General features: G+C 53.3%; 1 protein-coding gene across 1 annotated transcript in view; it reads left to right on the forward strand.

Moving 5' to 3' along the window:
• The first annotated feature begins 3,740 nt into the window (after positions 1–3,740).
• Positions 3,741–19,662, forward strand: part of SEMA4B (semaphorin 4B) — a 37,344-nt gene continuing 21,422 nt past the window's right edge. Inside the window, exons 1-3 of the mRNA XM_044231879.1 lie at positions 3,741–3,867; positions 15,619–15,716; positions 16,214–16,429. Coding sequence (XP_044087814.1) covers positions 16,294–16,429 — 136 coding nt within the window. The 5' untranslated portion in view covers positions 3,741–3,867; positions 15,619–15,716; positions 16,214–16,293. The remainder of the gene's footprint in view (positions 3,868–15,618; positions 15,717–16,213; positions 16,430–19,662) is intronic.

The following is a 19,662-nucleotide window of genomic DNA, read 5'->3' on the forward strand; positions in this document are numbered from 1 at the left end:
GAATGATAAAGTCTGTTGTCTGTTTAACGATATTTTATGGATGTCAGTTTCTTTGGTTTTGCTATCGTATGACACAGCTGTATGACATCACCATGGGGGGATATGGGGGAAGTATTTGCAGGACGCTGTGTACTATTTTGTCACTTTAAGGGAGTCTGTAGTTATTTCAAAATACAGAAGATTTTTATTTTTTTTTTAATTTTTTAAAAAGATTTTATTTATTTATTTGACAGATAGAGATCACAAGTAGGCAGAAAGGCAGGCAGAGTGGCAGGCAGAGAGGAGGAAGCAGGCTCGAAAGGACTCTAGGATCATGACCTGAGCCGAAGGCAGGGGCTTTAACCCACTGAGCCACCCAGGTGCCCCTCAAAATACAGAAGATTTTTAAAAGCATATGCATACAGGGGGCGCCTGGGTGGCTCAGTGGGTTAAGCCGCTGCCTTCGGCTCAGGTCATGGTCTCAGGGTCCTGGGATCGAGTCCTGCATCGGGCTCTCTGCTCAGCAGGGAGCCTGCTTCCCTCTCTCTCTCTGCCTGCCTCTCTGTCTACTTGTGATCTCTCTCTGTCAAATAAATAAATAAAATCTTTAAAAAAAAAAAAAGCATATGCATACAATTCTACAATGCATTCTGCAAGAATGCGTAAGAACAAAGGCATGTATATTAAACACCTTAGAACAGTAGCCTATGGGGGGAAGGAGAGGGAGGAGGAGTAGAGTGGATGAAAGGAAATGAACAGCTACATTAATCAAGGGACCCTGTGTTGACCAATGGGGACCCTCTGCTGGGAACTGAGGTGATTAACTCAAGTCTTTCTGCACCTGAGGTCCCCACAGCCAGGAAAGGAGGTGGGAGTGGGGGAGTGGTGTCAATAACATTAAAAATAAGATCTTTTTTCAATGTGTTAAAGATTTTTCCCTTTTTTGATTAGAGGGCTGGAAGAAGGTTACAGGTGGGGAGGCAGGAAAGTGGGACAGGCAGAAGGGGCGGAAAAGGGAGGGGAAGAGGAAGTTAGAAAGGATGACGGGAAGAGAAGGAAGTAAGGGGAGGTCATGGACAGCATTCTTTTCCGGAGGGCTTGGAGCTGGTCGGGGGACTGGGGATGGAATGGGTCACCATTGTGTAAAGCCTCTGGAGCCCTGAGGCCCCATGGGGGAGGCCTAGATTCCAGGAGCTTCTCTGAGCAGCCCTGGCTCGGATGGACACAGTGTGCTCTGTGGTGGGACCTCAGAGGTGCTGAATTTTACCATCTCCTCCTACCCCCCTCCGTTGTTGGGAAGGCTGTGGTAATAAAACTAATGGACGGTTTTTAAATCTTGCACAAATGACGTGCACTACTTTAGCTATAAATGCAGCATGTTTTACTACTAAGTGTAGACTATGAGGAGAAAGGAAGAATATGAGACACAAAAAGATACAATTGAGGGAGGATGGAAAAGCTTATTGTTAAGGATGCTCCTAGGGACATTACTGACCATAGTGAACAGAAGCAAGAGATAGGCACGAGAGTAGATCTGGTTAAAAATGTGTGCGAAGCTCCAGTGATAGAAGAGATTAGAAATGAAGGTGGGGGCGCCTGGGTGGCTCAGTGGGTTAAAGCCGCTGCCTTCGGCCCAGGTCATGATCCCAGAGTCCTGGGATCAAGCCCTGCATCGGGCTCTCTACTCAGCGGGGAGCCTGCTTCCCTTCCTCTCTCTCTGCCTACCTCTCTGCCTACTTGTGATCTCTGTCTGTCCAATAAATAAATTAAAAATCTTCAAAAAAAAAAAAAAGAAATGAAGGTGTGCGAGGATTTTTAACGTTACAGAAAAGTGCTGTGATACACTGCTGTCCTGGGGAAAAGTGACAAAAGGCTATACACTGACTAATCCTTTTCTCTAAAAGTTTCTGTTTGTTTGGGTTTTTTTGGGTAGTTTTCGTTTCAGTAGGCTCCACGACCAACATGGTGGGGTTTGAACTCACGCCCCAAGATCAAGTGTTGCATGCTGCATCAACTGAGCCAGCCGGGTGCCCCCTTTTTCTAAAAGTTTTAAATGTAAACTATGCACAGAAAAGAGGAGGGGCGCCTGGTGGCTCAGATGGTGCAACACTTGATCTTGGGGTCCTGGGATCCAGCCCCACATTGGGCTCCCTGCGGGGCAGGAAGCCTGCTTTTCCTCTCCCACTCCCCCTGCTTGTGTTCCCTCTCTCACTGTCTCTGTCAAATAAATAAAATCTTAGAAAGAAAGATAGAAAGAAAGAAAGAAGAGAGAGAAAGAAAAAAATAAAGAGAAGAGACAGGATAGTCACCAAAATACTAACCCAGTAGACTTTAGATCTGTGAGCTTTATTCCATATAAATTATTTTTCAAAAGAAGTTTTGGAAAATATTAACACAGGCTGCTCTAGTGGCCACTCTGGCGTCATTCTGGTCTGGCAGGTGAAATTATGTGGGGTTTTTTTTTCTTTTTTTTTTAAGGATTTTATTAATTTAGTTTAGAGAGCAAGTGAGCAAGTGCACAGACCTGCAGGGCGGGGTGGGGGAAGGGACGAAGAAGGAGAGAATCTCAAGCAGACTCCCCAAGTCTAACTTAGACTGGATCTCAAGGACCCTGAGATCATGACCTGTTCCAAATCAAAAAAGTCAGACGCTTCACAGACTCAGCCACCCAGGCACCCCAAATTATGGGTATTTTTCACTGTGTTTTCCGTTTTCAAGCGTTTTTGTAGTAAATATGTAGATGGACAACAAAAGAATCACTCTTTATCTATTATGGGGGAGCAGTATCTGGGGGAGTCCGGCTGACCTTGGCGGCAGAAGAACAGTGCGCAGGCACTTAAGCCTGGCCTGCCAGGTGGGGGAAGAGGCTGCCAGTTGCCCTCTGGTTTCTCCATCCCCTTGACCAGCCCGCTCCGGCCGGCTCAGCCACTTGCACGCCCAGAACTGGTTGTTTCAGGTACGCCCTGAGAGCCGCGGTGGCTTTCGCTGGGGCTCTCCCGGAAGATGGAGCCAGGATGCGGGCCGGGAGAGGGACGAGCCAAGGTCACTTGAGAAATGCTGGATATTTATAGCCCTCTGTCTTGGTTTGGTTTCACTCTCACAGCGTGGCCCGTCGCTGGTTAAAGGGGCGCGGCGAGCAGTATTTACCGCGGGCGGAGACGTGGGTGGTTTCGTGGAGGGTGGCTCCGAGCTCGGCTCTCCCTTGCCTCTTACTGGAAACAATACTGCCATTATTGAGAGCTGACCATGTGCCAGTTGTGTGCCTTCATAATTGCATTTCTCACCACAACCCTGTGAGGTCCTCCTGTTCCGATGCCCACTTCGCAGATTAGAAACCGGAGGCTCAGAGAGGGGAAGGAGCCCGCCCGAGGTAACACAGCCAGTTAGGTGGTGGTAGATCTCGGCGGACTCCACCCCTAACCCGCCGGTTCCAGCCGGCAGAGCCTATCCCCTATGGGACCCAGGACACGCGAGGCCGGGCCTCCCAAGGTCAGGGAGGGCGCAGCCCCGCAGACCCCGCGGCCGTCGTGGGGCCAGGTCCCGACTCGGAGAGACGGGCACAGCGGCGAGCGCGGAGTGGCCGCCGCCGCCCGGGGCTGGTGGCCGCGGCGGGGCCCTGCTGGGCAGCGGGCGAGCCCGCGGGCGCCACCGGACAGTTCCCATAAACAGGGGCGGGGCGGGGCGGGGCGGGGCTTGGCCGCGGGCCCGCATTTCCGGGGACGCCGCGCGCGACGGAGGGTGTTCGCGGGGACACTCTGCGTCCCCCGGGAGCGCGCCGGGCCGGCCAGGCAGGCGGGGCGAGCCTGGGGGCGGTCCGGGAAGAGGAGCCGCGCCGCAGAGGTGGCCCTGCCGTGGGCTGTGGTCGCGCGGGGGCCGTGACCCTCGCAGGTAGGCGCGGGGGCAGGGCGTCCGGGAGCCGCGGCCCCGGGAGGGGGCGGACGAGGGCGAGGCAGCCGCGGCCGCCGCCGCCCCCGCTTCCCGCCGGGCCCCTCTCCCGAGAGGGCGCCACCTGCACGCTCTGATGGGCACCGGCGCCAGCCACTCGGGGAGCTGGTTGCCATGGCAGTGCGGGAGGCCGGGCCCTCGTTCCCAGGGCCACCCGGGGCCCCTGCGCGGAGTTCTTTTAGCGGTGCCTTAAACCTCCCCCGTACTCCCTACTCCCAAATCCGGAATGGAGAAAGGGTCAGGAATCCTGGCCCGGGAGGGAGATCATTTGGGATTTGGAAGAAACCTGGGCCCTTCCTCGGAATGGTCGTGGTGTGGCCTTTGAATTAGGCTTTTGTCTTGGCTGTTTCTGAGTGACACGTGGATGTAGAGGTTAGGAAGGAAAGACATTGGGATCCTGGAAATGAGACTAATCTAGTGGCCATTCTGGAGTCGTTCTGGTCTTGCCAAAAGGCTCAGAAGCCCCGCACCCCCCCTCCCCCAGGGAAGGTCATCAACCCTCTGCTCACATTTCCGAACCTGATTGTGAGTAGGTAATTTGACTTACGAATCACAGGATTCTTTTAAGTGTCAAATGCCACAAGAACGGGGAAGCGTGTAAGTTTTTAAAATTGTTTTTTTCCGTTGATGCTTAAGAACTGGAAGAGGTTTAGTAATCTGCCTAGTAACACCTTCTCACTTTCATAAGAGAAACTGGACCCAGAGAAGTTAAATTACTTCCCAAGATGACAGTGGGTGGAAGCTAGTAACCCGACTTGTAGGCTATGGCTTTTGCCTTTGGTGGTTATTTTACTGAAGCTCAGGGAAGTCTGGATAAGACCCCTGGCAACCAAGCCTAGGGCTCAAGCTTTTGGTGTCAGGTGACCTAAAGATGGGCCATGGAGGCTGGAGCCTTGGGGAGAGCTGAAAGAGCCGCTCTCCCTCGTGCGTAGGTCCTGTGCCTTGGGGCTTGCTTTAATGTAGCATCTGACAGGACTGCCTTAAATAAATCCCCGGGAGCCGCACATTCAGCAGCTCTCCAAAATACCGTTTCTTCTGAAGCCAACAAATCTGTTCAGACTGAGCAAGAAACTCTTTAGCTGCCCTAAAGCGGGGAAGTGGGACTTCCCACATCAGTGAGGTGCCTTTTGCTTTGAAAAGGTTAAGAGGGAGGTGGGAAGAGAGATCCAGGAAGGAACACTTGAATGAATCATTTGGAAATGATTCGAGGCAGTCAACTAGAGCAGAAAACTCACGTATTCGTTTATTAAACATTTACTGGGTACCCACTGTTTCCAACCTCTAACTGGGGCAGAAGATTAAAAACCTGTGTTAGGCAAGGCCTGGTCCCTACACTCAAGAAGCTTGTAAAAGAGTCGGCCAGAGAGGGATGTGATGTGTAAATGAGCATTTCACTAGAGCACAATGCGGTCCTTAATGGAAATCTGAGCACAGAGCAGCAGGAGCCCAGAGGAAGGGCTCCGGAAATCAGCTGAAAACAGCATGAGTCTAGCCTGCACTGCCTGGGAGCACTTCTGGGGCTCTGCCAAGGGGGCCCTGGCCAGTACCTTTGTTGGGAGACAAAGGAATGAGTGAGTGGAAGTGTCTAGACAAATGTGAACCGGGGTAGGGATTCTCTGGAAAGAAGAGTTTTAGGAATCCTGATAAACTGTAAACTCTATGAAGGCAGCGACCTGTCAGTTTCCTTCTGTTTCAGCAGGGCTTACAAGGTCATAGGTGCACAAGAAATGTCTGTTGAGGGGATGAAAAAAGGAAGGAAGGGAAGGAAAGAGGGAGGGAAAAGGGGGAGAAGAGGAAGGAAGTAAGGAAAGGGACGGCAGTTTATGGGATCAAGAGGAGGATGGCTCTAAGTTCAGACAAAAACCCTGCTTCAAATTCTGACTCTAGGTTCTGGAGTCAGATCCGGGTTCTGGTGCTGCTCCTGACTTCCCACTTGTGTGACGTTAAGGAGGTCCCTGAACCTCTCCCTGCCCCAGTTTTTCATCTCGGGAGTGGGGATATGATAATCTGTCGTGAGAATTACATGAGCGATTGAACAGAAAAAGCTCATCACAGGGGCGCCTGGGTGGCTCAGTGGGTTAAAGCCTCTGCTTTCGGCTCAGGTCATGATCCCAGGGTCCTGGGATCGAGCCCCACATTGGGCTCTCTGCTCCACAGGGAGCCTGCTTCCTCCTCTCTCTCTGCCTGCCTCTCTGCCTACTTGTGATCTCTGTCTGTCAAATAAATAAATAAAATCTTAAAAAAGAAAAAGAAAAAAAAAAGCTCATCACAGTGCCTGCCTCAATGAGTAGTAAGTATTCAGTAATAGCCTTACAGGTGTCAACTTTGCTTTCAGTGAAATCGTTTGCCAAGGGATTCATGTCATGGTTATAAAACTACTCCAAAATAAGATACTTCTTTTTACCTGCTAAGGTAATTGTGAAAGGTACCTGTGTCTGCAGATAATCACACCTTCAAGAAACGGTTCTTTACCTTTTTTTCTATTTAAGATTTTATTTATTTATTGGACAGAGATCACAAGTAGGCAGAGAAGCAGGCAGAGAGGGGCAGGGGTGGGGGGAGCAGGCTCCCTGCTGAGTAGAGAACCGGATGTGGGGTTACATCCCAGACCCTGAGATCATGACCTCAGCCAAAGGCAGAGGCTTAAGCCACTGAGCCACCCAGGCGCCCCACCTTTTTTTTTTTTTTTTAAATAGGGGGAAGGGAATAGTGTTCTTTCTGAGATTAGATGAAAGCTCTGATCTCTCTCGCCAGAGGCGATATACCATTCTTAGGGTTCATGGCTCCCCTGAAGCCCACCCTTGTTGCGTATAGACTGTCATGAGAGAACTAAGGCAGAATTCTGAGAGGAAGAGGCTGGGAACAGCAAGGTGAGCCTGCTCTCATTCAGGGGGTTTATGGGGTCCTGCAGAGACTACAGCAGGGGGGAGCTGGAGCTCGGCCTATGCAGCTGGGTGGTCCAGGGCCCAGGCCCAGGCCCCTTAGAGCCCCTTCTCTTCTAGCAACAAGTGGGGCCCCCATGGAGCCTCATAGTGTCCTCAGGCTCAGTGCTTCTGTCCCTGGCATCAGTGGTGCTGCCAGGAGTCCTGGGCCAGGATGCCTGGTGTGCAAGATAATTGTCCAAGCACAGGTCTTTGGTGTCACCATGCCAGCTCTGTGAGTGTTATCTCTTGATACCACTGCTTTCGGGTGTGGCAGGTGGGGACACCTACCTCCACTACAGCAAACAGGGCCCTAATTCCGTCTTGGGAGGGGCAGGAAGTCCGTGGAAACTGCCTGGCGATCCCCCAGCGCCCTTGGCCCACTCTAGGAAGCACCGGAACCAAGAGCAAGGTCATCTCTCTGGGAGAAAGAGTGGCAGCCACCAGGTGACTGAGGTGACCTGGAAACTATAGGGATCAGTGAGCCCCTCATCTTTGGGAAGGGGACATCTTGGGCTTCTGGAAAGGAGGTTAGTTCATGGGTGGAGGAAGGGCCCCAACCTGGGCCACCTTTCCCTTCATGGGGCAGTGGCGAGGAGTCAGGAGCTCAGCGTGGGGTTCAAGGAGGAAAAACGTGGTGGCAAAGGGGGAAACGGAGTGCTGATTTCTTGGGATCTTGGGAAGGGAAGGGCCTCACGCTTGATAAGCCAAAATGAAAACCAAGTTTTCCTAGATCCTTAGAACACCTGCCTCCCACCCATGACCGATGTCCTGGTATCAGAGAAGGACAGTCCCTGAGCAGTCACTGTGCCTCTTCTGGGTGGCAGGTGCCAAGCATCATCCAGACCAACTCCCCAGACCCCCGAGGTCCCCCCTGTGAGCAGGCCTGCAGGCCCAGGCAGACAGCCACCCCTTCCTCCCCACCCTCCTGCCAAACTGGTGTTCGGGGCAGGGGAGTGACAGTGGTAACTTCATGTTCTACCCTGTCAGGCCTGGGACAGGTTGGGCCTTGCTGGTTGCACCACAGCCCCGTGGGGCAGGGGGATCCCCTCCCAGGGAGTGGCCAACTCAGGCCCCAACAGGCCCCAGCAGGGCTGGCACTGGAGCGGGTGGCAGGCTATTGGCCACAGTGGGCGCAGCCAGGGCCCGGGCTGGGCGGGCTGGTTCCTTCTCCCCTGGAGAGTCGCAGACTCAGCACCGGGCTTGCAGGGGGCAGCTGAACCCGAGGGAAGAGGCCAAAAGGGGGTCCTGGGGTTGGGCACATAAGATGGCTAAGAGTTACTGAGGTCAGGTCGTGGCAACTTGCAGATAGGGGAGGCGAGCTCGGGGAGTGCTCATGGAGGGCCTCACCGTCAGTCCTCGGATGTCGGGGCCTCTTCTCTGTTCTGCTCAGCCCGTGGAGGGACTGCTGGTGTTCCCATCTCACAGATGAGGAAGCTTGAGGCCCAGGGACATCGTGTGGCTGGCTCACAGCCCACAAGTAACGGATGGTGCTAAGATAGTTTGAGCAGGAGAACTGGCGTGCTTTGTCCCTGGATCCTACCACCTGCCAGAGCCAGAAACCCCGGGCCCGGGGGAGGGCTCAGAACAGAGTGGGGGTCGCAGATGAGACCATTTCACCTATTGCCAGACTCTGGTGAAAAGCTGCCTGTGAGGCCTGAAGGCCATGTTGGTGCTGGCCCCGTGAGTGGAGGGTGCTGCCCCAGGAGGCTCCCAGCCCCCAGGATCTGGAAGTCATTGGCTGATTTAAAAGCACACACAGGGTGTGCCAGCTGGTGTCGCTTCCTCATCAAAATGTATCGATGCCGCAGCCCAGCCGCTGCCCAGCCCCGGGGGAGGAGACACCAGCAGTGCCCCGGCCAGGGGATGGGGTGGGGGGAGCTGCAGCTGCAGGTTGGCATCCGAGGAGGGCCCGGGGCTACAAGGGGATGGTGGCAGGGGGCCAAGGCCCTGGGAGCTGGGCCGCAGCCAGTGTGTTGTCTGAGGCCTGACCAGGCAGCCTGCCAGCAGAGCCGGGGATGGGGAGGAGCCCGGTGCCACTCAGGGGAGGTGGGGGCGCGGAGGGGGTAGATAGGACCTCTGGGTTCAGGCTCCACTAGGCTTGGCAGGAGGCCCCTCCCCCAGGGCCAACAAACAAAGCAGTGATTCCTGGGGTAGAATTGTGGGAGCTGGAAAGCAAGGTTGCCCTGGGTGGGAATGAAAGCAGGCAGGCCTGGCTGGGGGATGTCCAGCCTGAGCCATCCGTGCCCAAAGACGGGCCAGCCTGCTCCTGGGCAGAGCCTGTACCTATAGATGATTAATGAATATTGATTGCTTGGGAAGCTGGCTGTGTCCTGACCATGCCACTGCCAGCACCTGCCCTGTGCCCAGGTCTGCTGCCGTTTTCCTTTGTGCTAAGCAGGCTAGAGAGGCAGTGGATGCACGAGTTTGTTTGCTTTATACTTTTGCCCTCGCTTCCCTTTATTTTTTTCTCTTCTAGCCTCTTCATTTTCTCCCTCTTCTGTAGATGTTCTTTTTTTTTTTTAAAGATTTCTTTTTTTTTTTTTAATAAGATTTTATTTATTTGACAGAGAGAAATCACAAGTAGATGGAGAGGCAGGCAGAGAGAGAGGAGGAAGCAGGCTCCCTGCCGAGCAGAGAGCCCGATGCGGGACTCGATCCCAGGACCCCGAGACCATGACCTGAGCCGAAGGCAGCGGCTTAACCCACTGAGCCACCCAGGCGCCCCCCCTTTTTTTTTTTTTGTAAGACTTTATTTATCTGGGGGTCCTGGGTGCCTCAGATGGTTAAGCGTCTGCCTTTGGCTCAGGTCATGATCTCTGGGTCCTGGGATCCAACCCCGATGTCAGGCTCCTGGCTCAACTGGGAGTCTGCTTCTCCCTCTCCCTTTGCACCTGCTCATGCCCTCTCTTTCAAGTGAATAAATTCTTTTTTTTTTTTTTTTAAAGATTTTATTTATTTGACAGACAGAAATCACAAGTAGGAAGGGAAGCAGGTTCCCCGCTGAGCAGAGAGCCTGACTCAGGGCTCGATCCCAGAACCCTGGGATCATGACCCCAGCCAAAGGCAGAGGCTTAACCCACTGAGCCACCCAGGCACCCCTCAAGTGAATAAAATCTTAAAAAAACAACAACAACAAAAGATTTTTATCTAGATAGAGTGTGAATGGGGGGAAGGGCAGAGGGGGAGAGAGAGCGTTCCATGCAGATTCTGTGCTGAGCCTGGAGCCGGACACAGGACTCGATCTCTGTGAGTCTCAGATAATGACCAGAGCCAAAATCCAGAGTCAGAGAATTAATCAACTGAGCCACCCAGGTGCCCCTATAGTTCTTCTCCCACCTGATCCTACAGGTGAGGTGTTTTTGTTGTTCTTTTTTTTTAAACTTTTGGCTTCTTTGTTTTTTGTTTTTCCCATGATGACAGATACAAAATATGAATCTACATACAGGAAAATGCACAGATCTTAAGTGTACAGCTCAAAACCTGTTAACATCTGTACACACTTCTGAAACCAACACCCAGATCAAGATAGAGAATATTCTGGTGATCCCTAAAGTTTCCTTCTCTGCCATCCTAGGCATCTAGTCCAAACATCTCTCACCATCAAGAAGTTTCATTTGGCCCCTTTCTATATATTCTTATGTACATTTTACCTCTTATTCGTGTGTTTTTGTCTTATATATGTGTGTGTGTCTGTGTGCTAGAGAGAGGGAGAGAAAAGAAGACACTTGGGAAGGAGAGATGGAGAGAGAGAGAGAAGGGCCGCGGGGGAGGATGGGAAGGGCAAGGACTGGGTCACCGTGGACGGGGAAAGAGAGGGCCAGGCTTGACGACTTCATCTTGCTGGCTGGGGGCACAGACCATTGCTTTTCTCTTTTTATGCTGCCCCTGAGCTCTTCATAGACCCCGATGTTCTGGCTCAGAGAGACTTGCTGACATCCAAGAGGGGCAAGGGGGAGCGGGAGACAGCGTTGGCTCGGGAACCACGCGTTAGCCCACAGGAAGTGAGCTCAAATGAGGTTTCTCGCAGCCAGTCATCCTCTGTGTTTTTCCAGTCTGGGGAGAACAAATGACACGCCAGCGGAAGACCGAGGAGCCCACGAGGGCTGAAAATGCCAGGCAGGGGGCGTGGGTGGGAGGGTACTCCTCCGGGCCAGCAGTCGGGGCCCTCGTTCTGTCAGCCCTGCCAGAGTGCCACACTGGGCAGCGGGGGTTCCGGAGATAGGACTAGTCACTGTCCCCAAGGGGCTCGCTACCCATTTGGCGTAAGACTTGAAGCGTTCGAGCAGCCGTGGAAGGGGTATAATTAACCACCGGGCGAGGCCGCCCCAGCCGCTGCCTCCTGTCCTCGGGGATGAGCAGAGAGCGGCCAGACAACCTGAGTGTTGCCAAGACAGGAGGAGACGCCAGCCCTGCCGCTGTTTGGGGAGCTGGTCGGTGGAGAGAGCCGGGCGATGACCGAGCACGTGCCACTCCCCAGACACCGTCCCAGGTGAGAACGGTGTGCAGAGGCGGAAAGGAAATGCGGAGCTAGCAACTTGATTCCAACAAGATTTCTTGCACCTGTTTCCTAATATTCTTGTGGACGATATGGAGAAATGTGGGCTTCAGGAGTGCAGGTCAAAGGACATGTAGCTGGTGGTCTAACATACAAAGAAGATTGATCAGTTCCTACCCCGGTAGAGGTCTCTAGTGGCCCTGGGCTTTGCTTTTGGCCCCCGTCTTACCCAATTCCCCCTCCCCCCACCACCCAAAACTTAGAGAACACTCCTAGAAAACACCTGGAACTTTTCTATATCAACTGATTGTTAAAATTTGGTGACAGTCACACCCTGACACACACGCACTTATTTTTGCTGAATCATTTGTAAGTAGGTTGCAGACAAGACAGCTTCACTTCCACAGACTTCAGCAGGCATCCCTGAAGGATGAGAACATTCCCCTAAAACCACAGTGCCATTAGCATACCGAAGAAAATGAGCCCTATCGCCACGATACCTGGGGCACAGGGCATGGCAACATTTTCCCCAATTCTGAAAGGCTTGCTTTTTTTTCCTTTCAAGATTCTATCGGTGTTCACATATTTCATCTGATGATCATGTCTCTTTCGTTTCTTGACCTAAAATAGTCCCCTTGTCTTTTTTATCTTTCATGGGATTGAGCATTGTGATGAGTCCAGGCTAGCTGCCTTTACAGAATGCTGGAGGTATCTGTGTCTTTATCGTTAGATCTGGGTTAAACACTTTTGCCAGAAGTGCTCCAAGGACCGATGTTGTGTGTTTCGTAATTGCATCACACCAGGAGCTAAATGCATCAGGCAGTCACATTACTGGTAATGCTACTTTATTATTATTATTATTATTTTAAGATTTCATTTGGTTATTTTTTTTAAAGATTTTATTTATTTATTTGACAGAGAAATCACAAGTAGACGGAGAGGCAGACAGAGAGAGAGGGAAGCAGGCTCCCTGCTGAGCAGAGACCCCTATGTGGGACTCGATCCCAGGACCCTGAGATCATGACCTGAGCCGGAGGCAGCGGCTTAACCCACTGAGCCACCCAGGCGCCCCTCATTTGGTTATTTGAGAGAGGAAGAAGGAGACTCCCTGCCAAGCAGGGAGCCCCACACAGGGCTCGATCCCAGGACCCTGGGATGGTGACCTGAGCCAAAAGCAGACGCTTAACTGACTGAGCCACTGGGGTGCTCCTTATGATGCTCCTTTGGACCACTTGGTTAAGGTGGTGGCTGCTGGAGTTCTTTCCCAGAGATACATTTTCCTTTTGGTCATTAGTAAGTCACCTGTAGGACAGACTTTGAGGCCTTGTTCATATATGGTTTATTATTATTATTATTATTATTATTATTTTTAAAATACTTTATTTATTTATTTGACAGAGATCACAAGTATGCAAAGAGGCAGGTAGAGAGAGAGAGAGTGGAGGAAGCAGGCTCCCTGCCGAGCAGAGAGCCCGATGCAGGATTCGATCCCAGGACTCCGAGATCATGACCTGAGCCGAAGGCAAAGGTCTAATCCACTGAGCCACCCAGATGCCCCAGTTCCTACACAGTTTAGCATCCACTGGTTACCCTTGTTGGAATTCAGACTTTCTGAAGTTTACTCTTTCTTCTACATTTATCAGACAGAATTCTTCTATAAAAAGCTTCTTTTTTACCTCTTTTCTTTCTCTCTGTATGTTTTCCTGAGTTTCAGTACAGACTAATGGATTGTTTTATTTTGATGCATTAGAACCCATTACTTCAGTATGCTTTTTGAGTCTCCGATTATCTCAAGTTTAGTCATCAAGCTGGACCTATGTCCTTTTGATGTGACCCCATTGGTCTTTAATTACTTCCTTGCTTTCTGGCTCAACAAAATGTTCCAGGCTTGCCTTCCCCAAGGAGACGTGGTACCTTTTATTGGAAAGTGGATACTAGGTCTGCTCACCTAGGGTTTTTTTGTTTTGTTTTGTTTTTTAAAGATTTTATTTTTAAGTAGTCTCTTACCGAGTGTGGGGATTGAACTCGCAACCCCAAGATCAGGAGCCTCACCGCTCTACTGACTGAGCCAGCCAGGCACCCTGACACCCAATATTTTTTATCAGTGACTCGAATTAAGGCTAAGAAATGATTACCAAATTTACTGATGATTCAAAACTGGGAAGGGAAGTCAAATTCTATGATAATAAAATAAATACTCAAAATGGCCTTAATAGAATGAAATCTAGATCAAAACTAGCAGATTTAAAGGAGATCAATATGAAGTCTTGTGCTTAGGTTGAAAATGTTAATTGCATAGTTTGAGGTTTGGGGGGAACTCTTTACTAGATCAAAGTTGATACAGAAAGGTTAGCTGACATGAGCCGTCAGTATTCCGTGACTCTTGGGTTTCGTTCATTCATTCATTCATGTATCCGGTACTTTCTGAGGGTCTGTCAAATACCAGGCACTGTTCAAAAGGTTTGGGCCACGGTTATTTAACCAGCGGAATCCACAAAAATCCCTCAGTGAACATTCTTGGTGTTGGGGGCAGGTGGGGGATTTCAGGCAGTAATGTAAAACCACAACAAAGGTGATGAGTGCTTTGAAAAACATTTCTCAGGATAAGGGGGAATATGGGTGGAAATTCAGATTCTTCCAGAAGGTTATCTTTGAGCAAGGATCTGAAGGAAGCAAGGGACTCCCTCGGGTGGCTAGCTGGGAGAAGAGTGCCCCAGGCAGAGGGAGGAGCCAGGACAAAGGTCCTCAGAGGACTTGTTAGGGGTGTGCCTGGAGTAGAATAAGGAGGGGAGAGCAGTGGAGAATGCGGTGGGGTGAGGATGACACAGGGCTTTGTACACCACTGTAAGTCTTTGGCTCTTACTCCGAATGAGACAGGGAACGTTTGGAGGGTTTCGAGCAAAGGAGTGCCAAGGTCTTACTGGGTTTGAGAGACTCTGGTTGCTGAGTTGAGAACAGATTGCAAGACAGCTGAGGTGGAAGCAGAGGCAGCAAGCAGTTAGGAGGAACTTGGGAGTAACCAGGAGAAAGAGGGTGCAGATAGTGACCCCACCCCCTCCACTGGGAGGTGGTCAATGGTCAGATTATGGATTTGCTAGTGGGTCAGAGGTGAGGAAACGAAAGCAAGTAGTTAAGCAGCTTGAAGAAGGACTTGCCTTTAAATGAGATGGAGAAAGCTCACATAGGAGGAACCCATTTTGGGGAGGAAGAGGGGCAACATTAGGAGCTTAGTGTAGGGCATGTTGGGTAGGAGATGCCTCTTGGACAAGACAGCCTGGTAGAAATGTAGAGGCCATCTGGAGTTCCGGACAGAGGTCCTGGCTGCAGACAGAAGCCTGAGTATAATTGGGTCAATTCTGTGTCCAGTGCCTTAAAAAAAGGGGGTGCTACTAGCCTGGAATGTGTCCACAGATGGGTGTTGGGATGGTGGAGGTACAGAAATCACAGAGCACAAGGAAGCCTGACTAGGAAAGGAGACCTGGGACCATGTGGGTGCTGTGCCCATCTCCTGACAGCCACCCTGTGGCAGAGGATGTGGCAGGCCCTGGGGGTGGGGGGAAGCAACGTGCGGTGGCTCTGAGGAGGCTAGTTTTGGTTGGAGGTGAAGAGGAACTTTCCAGCCAATTTCTGGAGAAACCATCACCAGTGCCATGGAAATGACTAGCCTAGCGGAGGTTTTCAAACTACCTTTGACTTGAAGTACGGGAAGAATTACATTTTACTGCGCTCCTGGGCACCTTTAGGAAAAGTTGAAACACGTTTACCAACACTTTCTGATCTTTGTGATCACTGCACTTTGATATTTGCTGTTCTGCCTTTTTTCCTTAAGACTTTATATATCCGTTTGAGAGAGCGAGCTCAGGAGCACAAGCAGGGGGAGCAGCAGAGGGAGAGGGAGAAATAGGCTCCGCAGGGAGCCGGGAGCCCCACCTGCTGCTGGCTCCCAGGACCCTCTTCATGTAAGGGGGACACTTAACTGACGGAGCCACCCAGGCTATTCTGCTTTTTTAATGCCGATAGGGACCCACTGGGAGATCCAGTCTGCAGTATGACAACCCCTCCCCAGTCTCAGTAGAACTAAGCCCCAACCCTGAGGATGTTAGGAGCCAGGAGGATGGGTGGTGGGTGCCCGTAGGATTCCACTCCAGCCTGAGGGAGTACTTTCCCTGCGGCGCAGCGTGCAGGCTGCGGGGGTCAGACGTCTTGACGGTGCATTATAGGTAGTTCCACTTAAGCTAATCTTGCTCCCCCGCCCCCACCCACCCCACCCCCAAGGTTCGGCTTCGTGTGGACCGAATTCTAGACGTGGATGACCCCGCAGGGTACCTGGATCCAGCTCTGAGCCCGTAGTGGACGCCCAGGCAAGACCTAAGGTGGGTTGACCCGTGCGGAAGTGAGACTCAGGAGCAACCAGCCTCGTCAGCACGGGCTCCGCCGGTTCCTTTGGTCACGGGCAAGTGGGTGCCAGGAGCACCCGCGCAGCGGTGGAAAGGGAGAATGGAGACCCACCGCCGACCTTCGGGAGGCGCCCAGGGAGAGAGACCCGCCGGTTTTCCCAACCGCACGCGCTCAGGGTGGCCGCAGAGGAGCCGGAAGGGGTCGGGGAGAGGGGGGAGGGCCTGAGAGGCGGGGATGAAGAAAGACGGGTTCGTTCTCGGCGGCCGCAGTGTTGCCGGGCTTGGCGCGCTCCGGGCGCGCACCGCGCTCCGGCAGCCGGCGGACGCCCCTCCGGCCTCTCCAGTCCCGAACGCGGAGGTGGGCGGGGCGGGAGAGGCCGGGCCCGCCGCGGGACTTCCTCCTTCGGTCCCGCCCACCTCGGCCCACGTCATCGCACCTCCCCCCTCTTACCCCACCCCCACCCCTACCCCAGCTCTCGCTCGCGAGTCCAGTTGAGCCACCTGAGCCGGAGCCTGGAGGACGCCGGAGCTCCCCGCTGTCCGGAGCTCCGCGATGGGCTGGGGGAGCCGACCGTCCGCCCCGCGGGGCGCGCTGCCTCCCGGGCCGCCGCCGCTGCTCCTGCTGCTCCTGCTGCTCCTGCCGCCGCCGCCGACTCCGGCGCTCGCCCCTCGGATCAGCCTGCCGCTGGGTAAGCGCCGGGACGACCCCGCGGGGGCGCGGGCTAGGGTCGGGGGGAGGGGAGGCGGCCGGGAGGTGCTTGCGGAGGCTGCTGTGACAAAGGAGGGAGGGACGAGAGGGCCTGTGGGAGGCTTGGGGTCCATTAGGACCCCTCCTCCTTTCAGGGCGCTGCGGAGAGAGAGAGAGAGGAGAGGGCAGTTGTGGGGCCGCGGGCCCCTTTCTTCCCTTCCTTTAGTAGGTGTGTGTGGGGGGGTCTTTTGCCTGCTCTGTCGTCCAAGCTCGCCCCTGGGTATGGTTCCCTTTTCGGCGGTGGCGGGCTCCCCCGGGGCTGGCGACCCGCTGGTCCGCCTGCCCATCTGCTTGTCTTTGATGCTGACCAGAGCCAGCCGCGGAGCCGCCCCCGAGGGCGTCTCGGGGTGGAGGGGGCCGTGCTTGCAGTCCCATAAACACTGGGGTTCTGGTATTCCAGCAAGTAGCAGCAGGACTCCGAGCCGCAGCGGGACAGAAGTCCCATCTTCCCTCCCAGCCCTTGGCCCTGGTCTCTCGGCGCAGTGCCGGACCGAGAGTGGTGGGATCCTTCCCCCGGGCGGGAGCGATCATACCAGGGATGGGGGCTGTTGTGGGACTCCTAGGCCCTGGGAGAGCCTCCTCCTGGGAGTATCGTCCTCATTGGTGAGGTCCCTCACCTGGTGCTCATGGCTCTCCCCTCTCCCGGCCCCTTTACATCTTGTTGCTTTTCCCAGTCGTCTTTGAAATTAGAGAGATGGGAATTCCAAGCCATTTCTCCTACTGGGCAAGTAATTCTCTTCTTCCTGTGCTGTGGTTTGCTCATCTGCAGAATGGGCACAGTGGTAGGTATCCTGTAAGGCTGTCTTGGCGATTTCATGAAACTAGGTGAGTTCTGTGGGCACAGGCTTCACAGGGTTCAGAGATGTTGTTTCTCCAAGCCCTTTAACTTGTTGTCACACTGGGAGAATTGGAATAAAATTAGAGGTTCCATATTGGAAGTATACCAGATTTCCTTCTCTCTTTTGCATCCCTACTCCTGAAAACATTCTGTGCACAAAAGGGAAGAGTAGCCGAATCAGCACTTATTATCCAGGCTCCTTGTGGCCCTGAATAACCCTGTCTGAGACATTGCAAGACTTGTGGGGAGAGCATGGCCTGGGTTCAAATCCTGCCTCCACCACTTAAGAACCATGTGACCTTGAGCAAGTGACTGAACCCTGCCTGGGCCTTGATTTCCTCATCTTTAAAATGGGATAATAATGGTACCTACCTCAGGGTTGTGAAGATTAAATTAGTTTGTGTTTGAAAAGTCCTTAGGACAGGGCTTGGTACATGGAAACCGCTCAGTAAGTGTTAGCTGGTGGTGTTGCTGCGTGTTAAGCACAGGCTTCGTTCTTGCATATCCTGCACAGAGCCAGGGTGACTGCCTTGGGTCGGGGTGGTGCTGGTGTGCTCGTTTGACCACAGCCCTTGGGGGCTCCATCTCGTTAAGTGAGGATAAACAAGTGTATCCGGACCCAGGCCTACTGCCTTGCCACTTCTCCGTTGTGGCCACGACTCCTTTTATCCTTAGACCTCCTTCGCCCTGGGAGGAGGGAGATGAAATGGGAACAGAAGTTCCGATGGACTCCATTTATGGCCCTGGGCTAACCCTCAGAGCTTGTGTCCAGCTCTGGAACTGGACGGGGACCACCCAGGGGGTAACCGAAGGGCAGAACTGGGGAGCCGTGAGGGGGAACCGAGAGGGCCTGCTTCCTAAGAGCAGCTAGAACACTTGGTGGCGATTACCCACATAGCTCTGAGACCTGGCCCACTTCCACAAATCTGTGACTGTGGCCAGGCTCTGTCACATACCGGCGTCGCCTGTACAGGTCAGTGGGGGCTCTGGTCTGGATGTCTGTGCACCCCCCTCTCCCAGACCCGTATGTTAAAATCCAAACTCCCAGAGGACTGCGACACAGGCTCACCTGTTGGGATTGGCACAGATGCATGGCACAAAGGTGTCCCTGGAGAAGGTGGAGGGCCTGGAAATGCAGTCGGTATGCTGCTTTCCAAGCTGTGGCTCCTAGAAAAAGACAAAGCTTTTGCTGTGTTCTTGAGACTGGGTCTGCCCAGAGGAGCCTTTTTCTCCAGTCTCCCCCCAAAGCCCGGGAATAGTTAGCAGCACCCAACCCTGAACTTGTGAGCACACATCCATGGTTCGCTGATATGCACCCCAGCCCAGAGGGCTGCCTCCCTAGGCTTCCTCCTGGCCCTAGATACTAGGAGCCCCAGCAGGGCCTGCCCTGGTGCGGAAACAGGCTCCCCTTCGGAGCATGGCCACAGCCAGTTTCCTGCCGCATCCTTGGGGGCTTGTTAGATGTTCCTGGCAGCGTGCCTGTCCTGGGTAGGCCCAAGGTGAGCACGGGGACTCCAGGCTCCAGGGCCCACAGCCCCTCCCTCGCAGAACAGGGAGAGAGGCGTGGAGGGAGAGACCGCACCCCAGTTTTCCTCCCCTGCTGCGTTCCCACCTGAGCTCCCCAAGGGCCCGGATGCCCAGGGACCGTGAGTTGTGTCTGTGCCTTGAAACAAAGTCTCCGGAACCAGAGCATGCAGTTCATGTGTGGGGTCCTTCCTAGGAAACCCTCATTGCTGTTAATCTGCAGCAGATTCCTGGGGTTGAAGGAGGAGACCCCCATGTGTGCTCTCGTCCGGTGGCCAAGAAGGAGGAGGGGAACTGGGGCCTCCAGTGCCAGCTGGACAAGGAGAGGCCTTAAAGGGAAGTTACTTGTCTCTGTGGAAGGAATGCTTCAAAGAAGTGTGTGGAATTTGGGTTCTCTTGCGCTGGAAAGTGCCGTTTGAAGTTCCAGGACCAACGGCTCAGGAGAGGAGCGCTGCCGAGTAGAAATCACGGCGCCGGGCGTGTGAGCTACAAGGCCAGAGCCTCGCAGCCCGGGCCGTGTGGAAAGAAACAAAGCAAAGCTGCTTCTTTGGCTCATGAGAATCTTATTGAGTTCCCTTATTTGGGCAATTAAGAGGAGTTATTAATTTCCCCCTGCCCCAGAAGTGCCTGTCTGGAAAGGTCTGGACACAGTGTTTCCAAACCAGATCGGAAATAAATCCGTAGGCCTTGCAAACTGGTCAACAAAACCCCATTGAGCCGGGGAGCTGGGCATTGGCACAGATCAGCTGCCTGTCCCCTGACCCTGGAGTGGACACCCGGGGTCAAGGCTGCTCTGTGAAGCCCCCAGTGCA

Source organism: Neovison vison, chromosome 13 (genome assembly GCF_020171115.1).
Source record: "Neovison vison isolate M4711 chromosome 13, ASM_NN_V1, whole genome shotgun sequence".
Taxonomy (NCBI): domain Eukaryota; kingdom Metazoa; phylum Chordata; class Mammalia; order Carnivora; family Mustelidae; genus Neogale; species Neogale vison.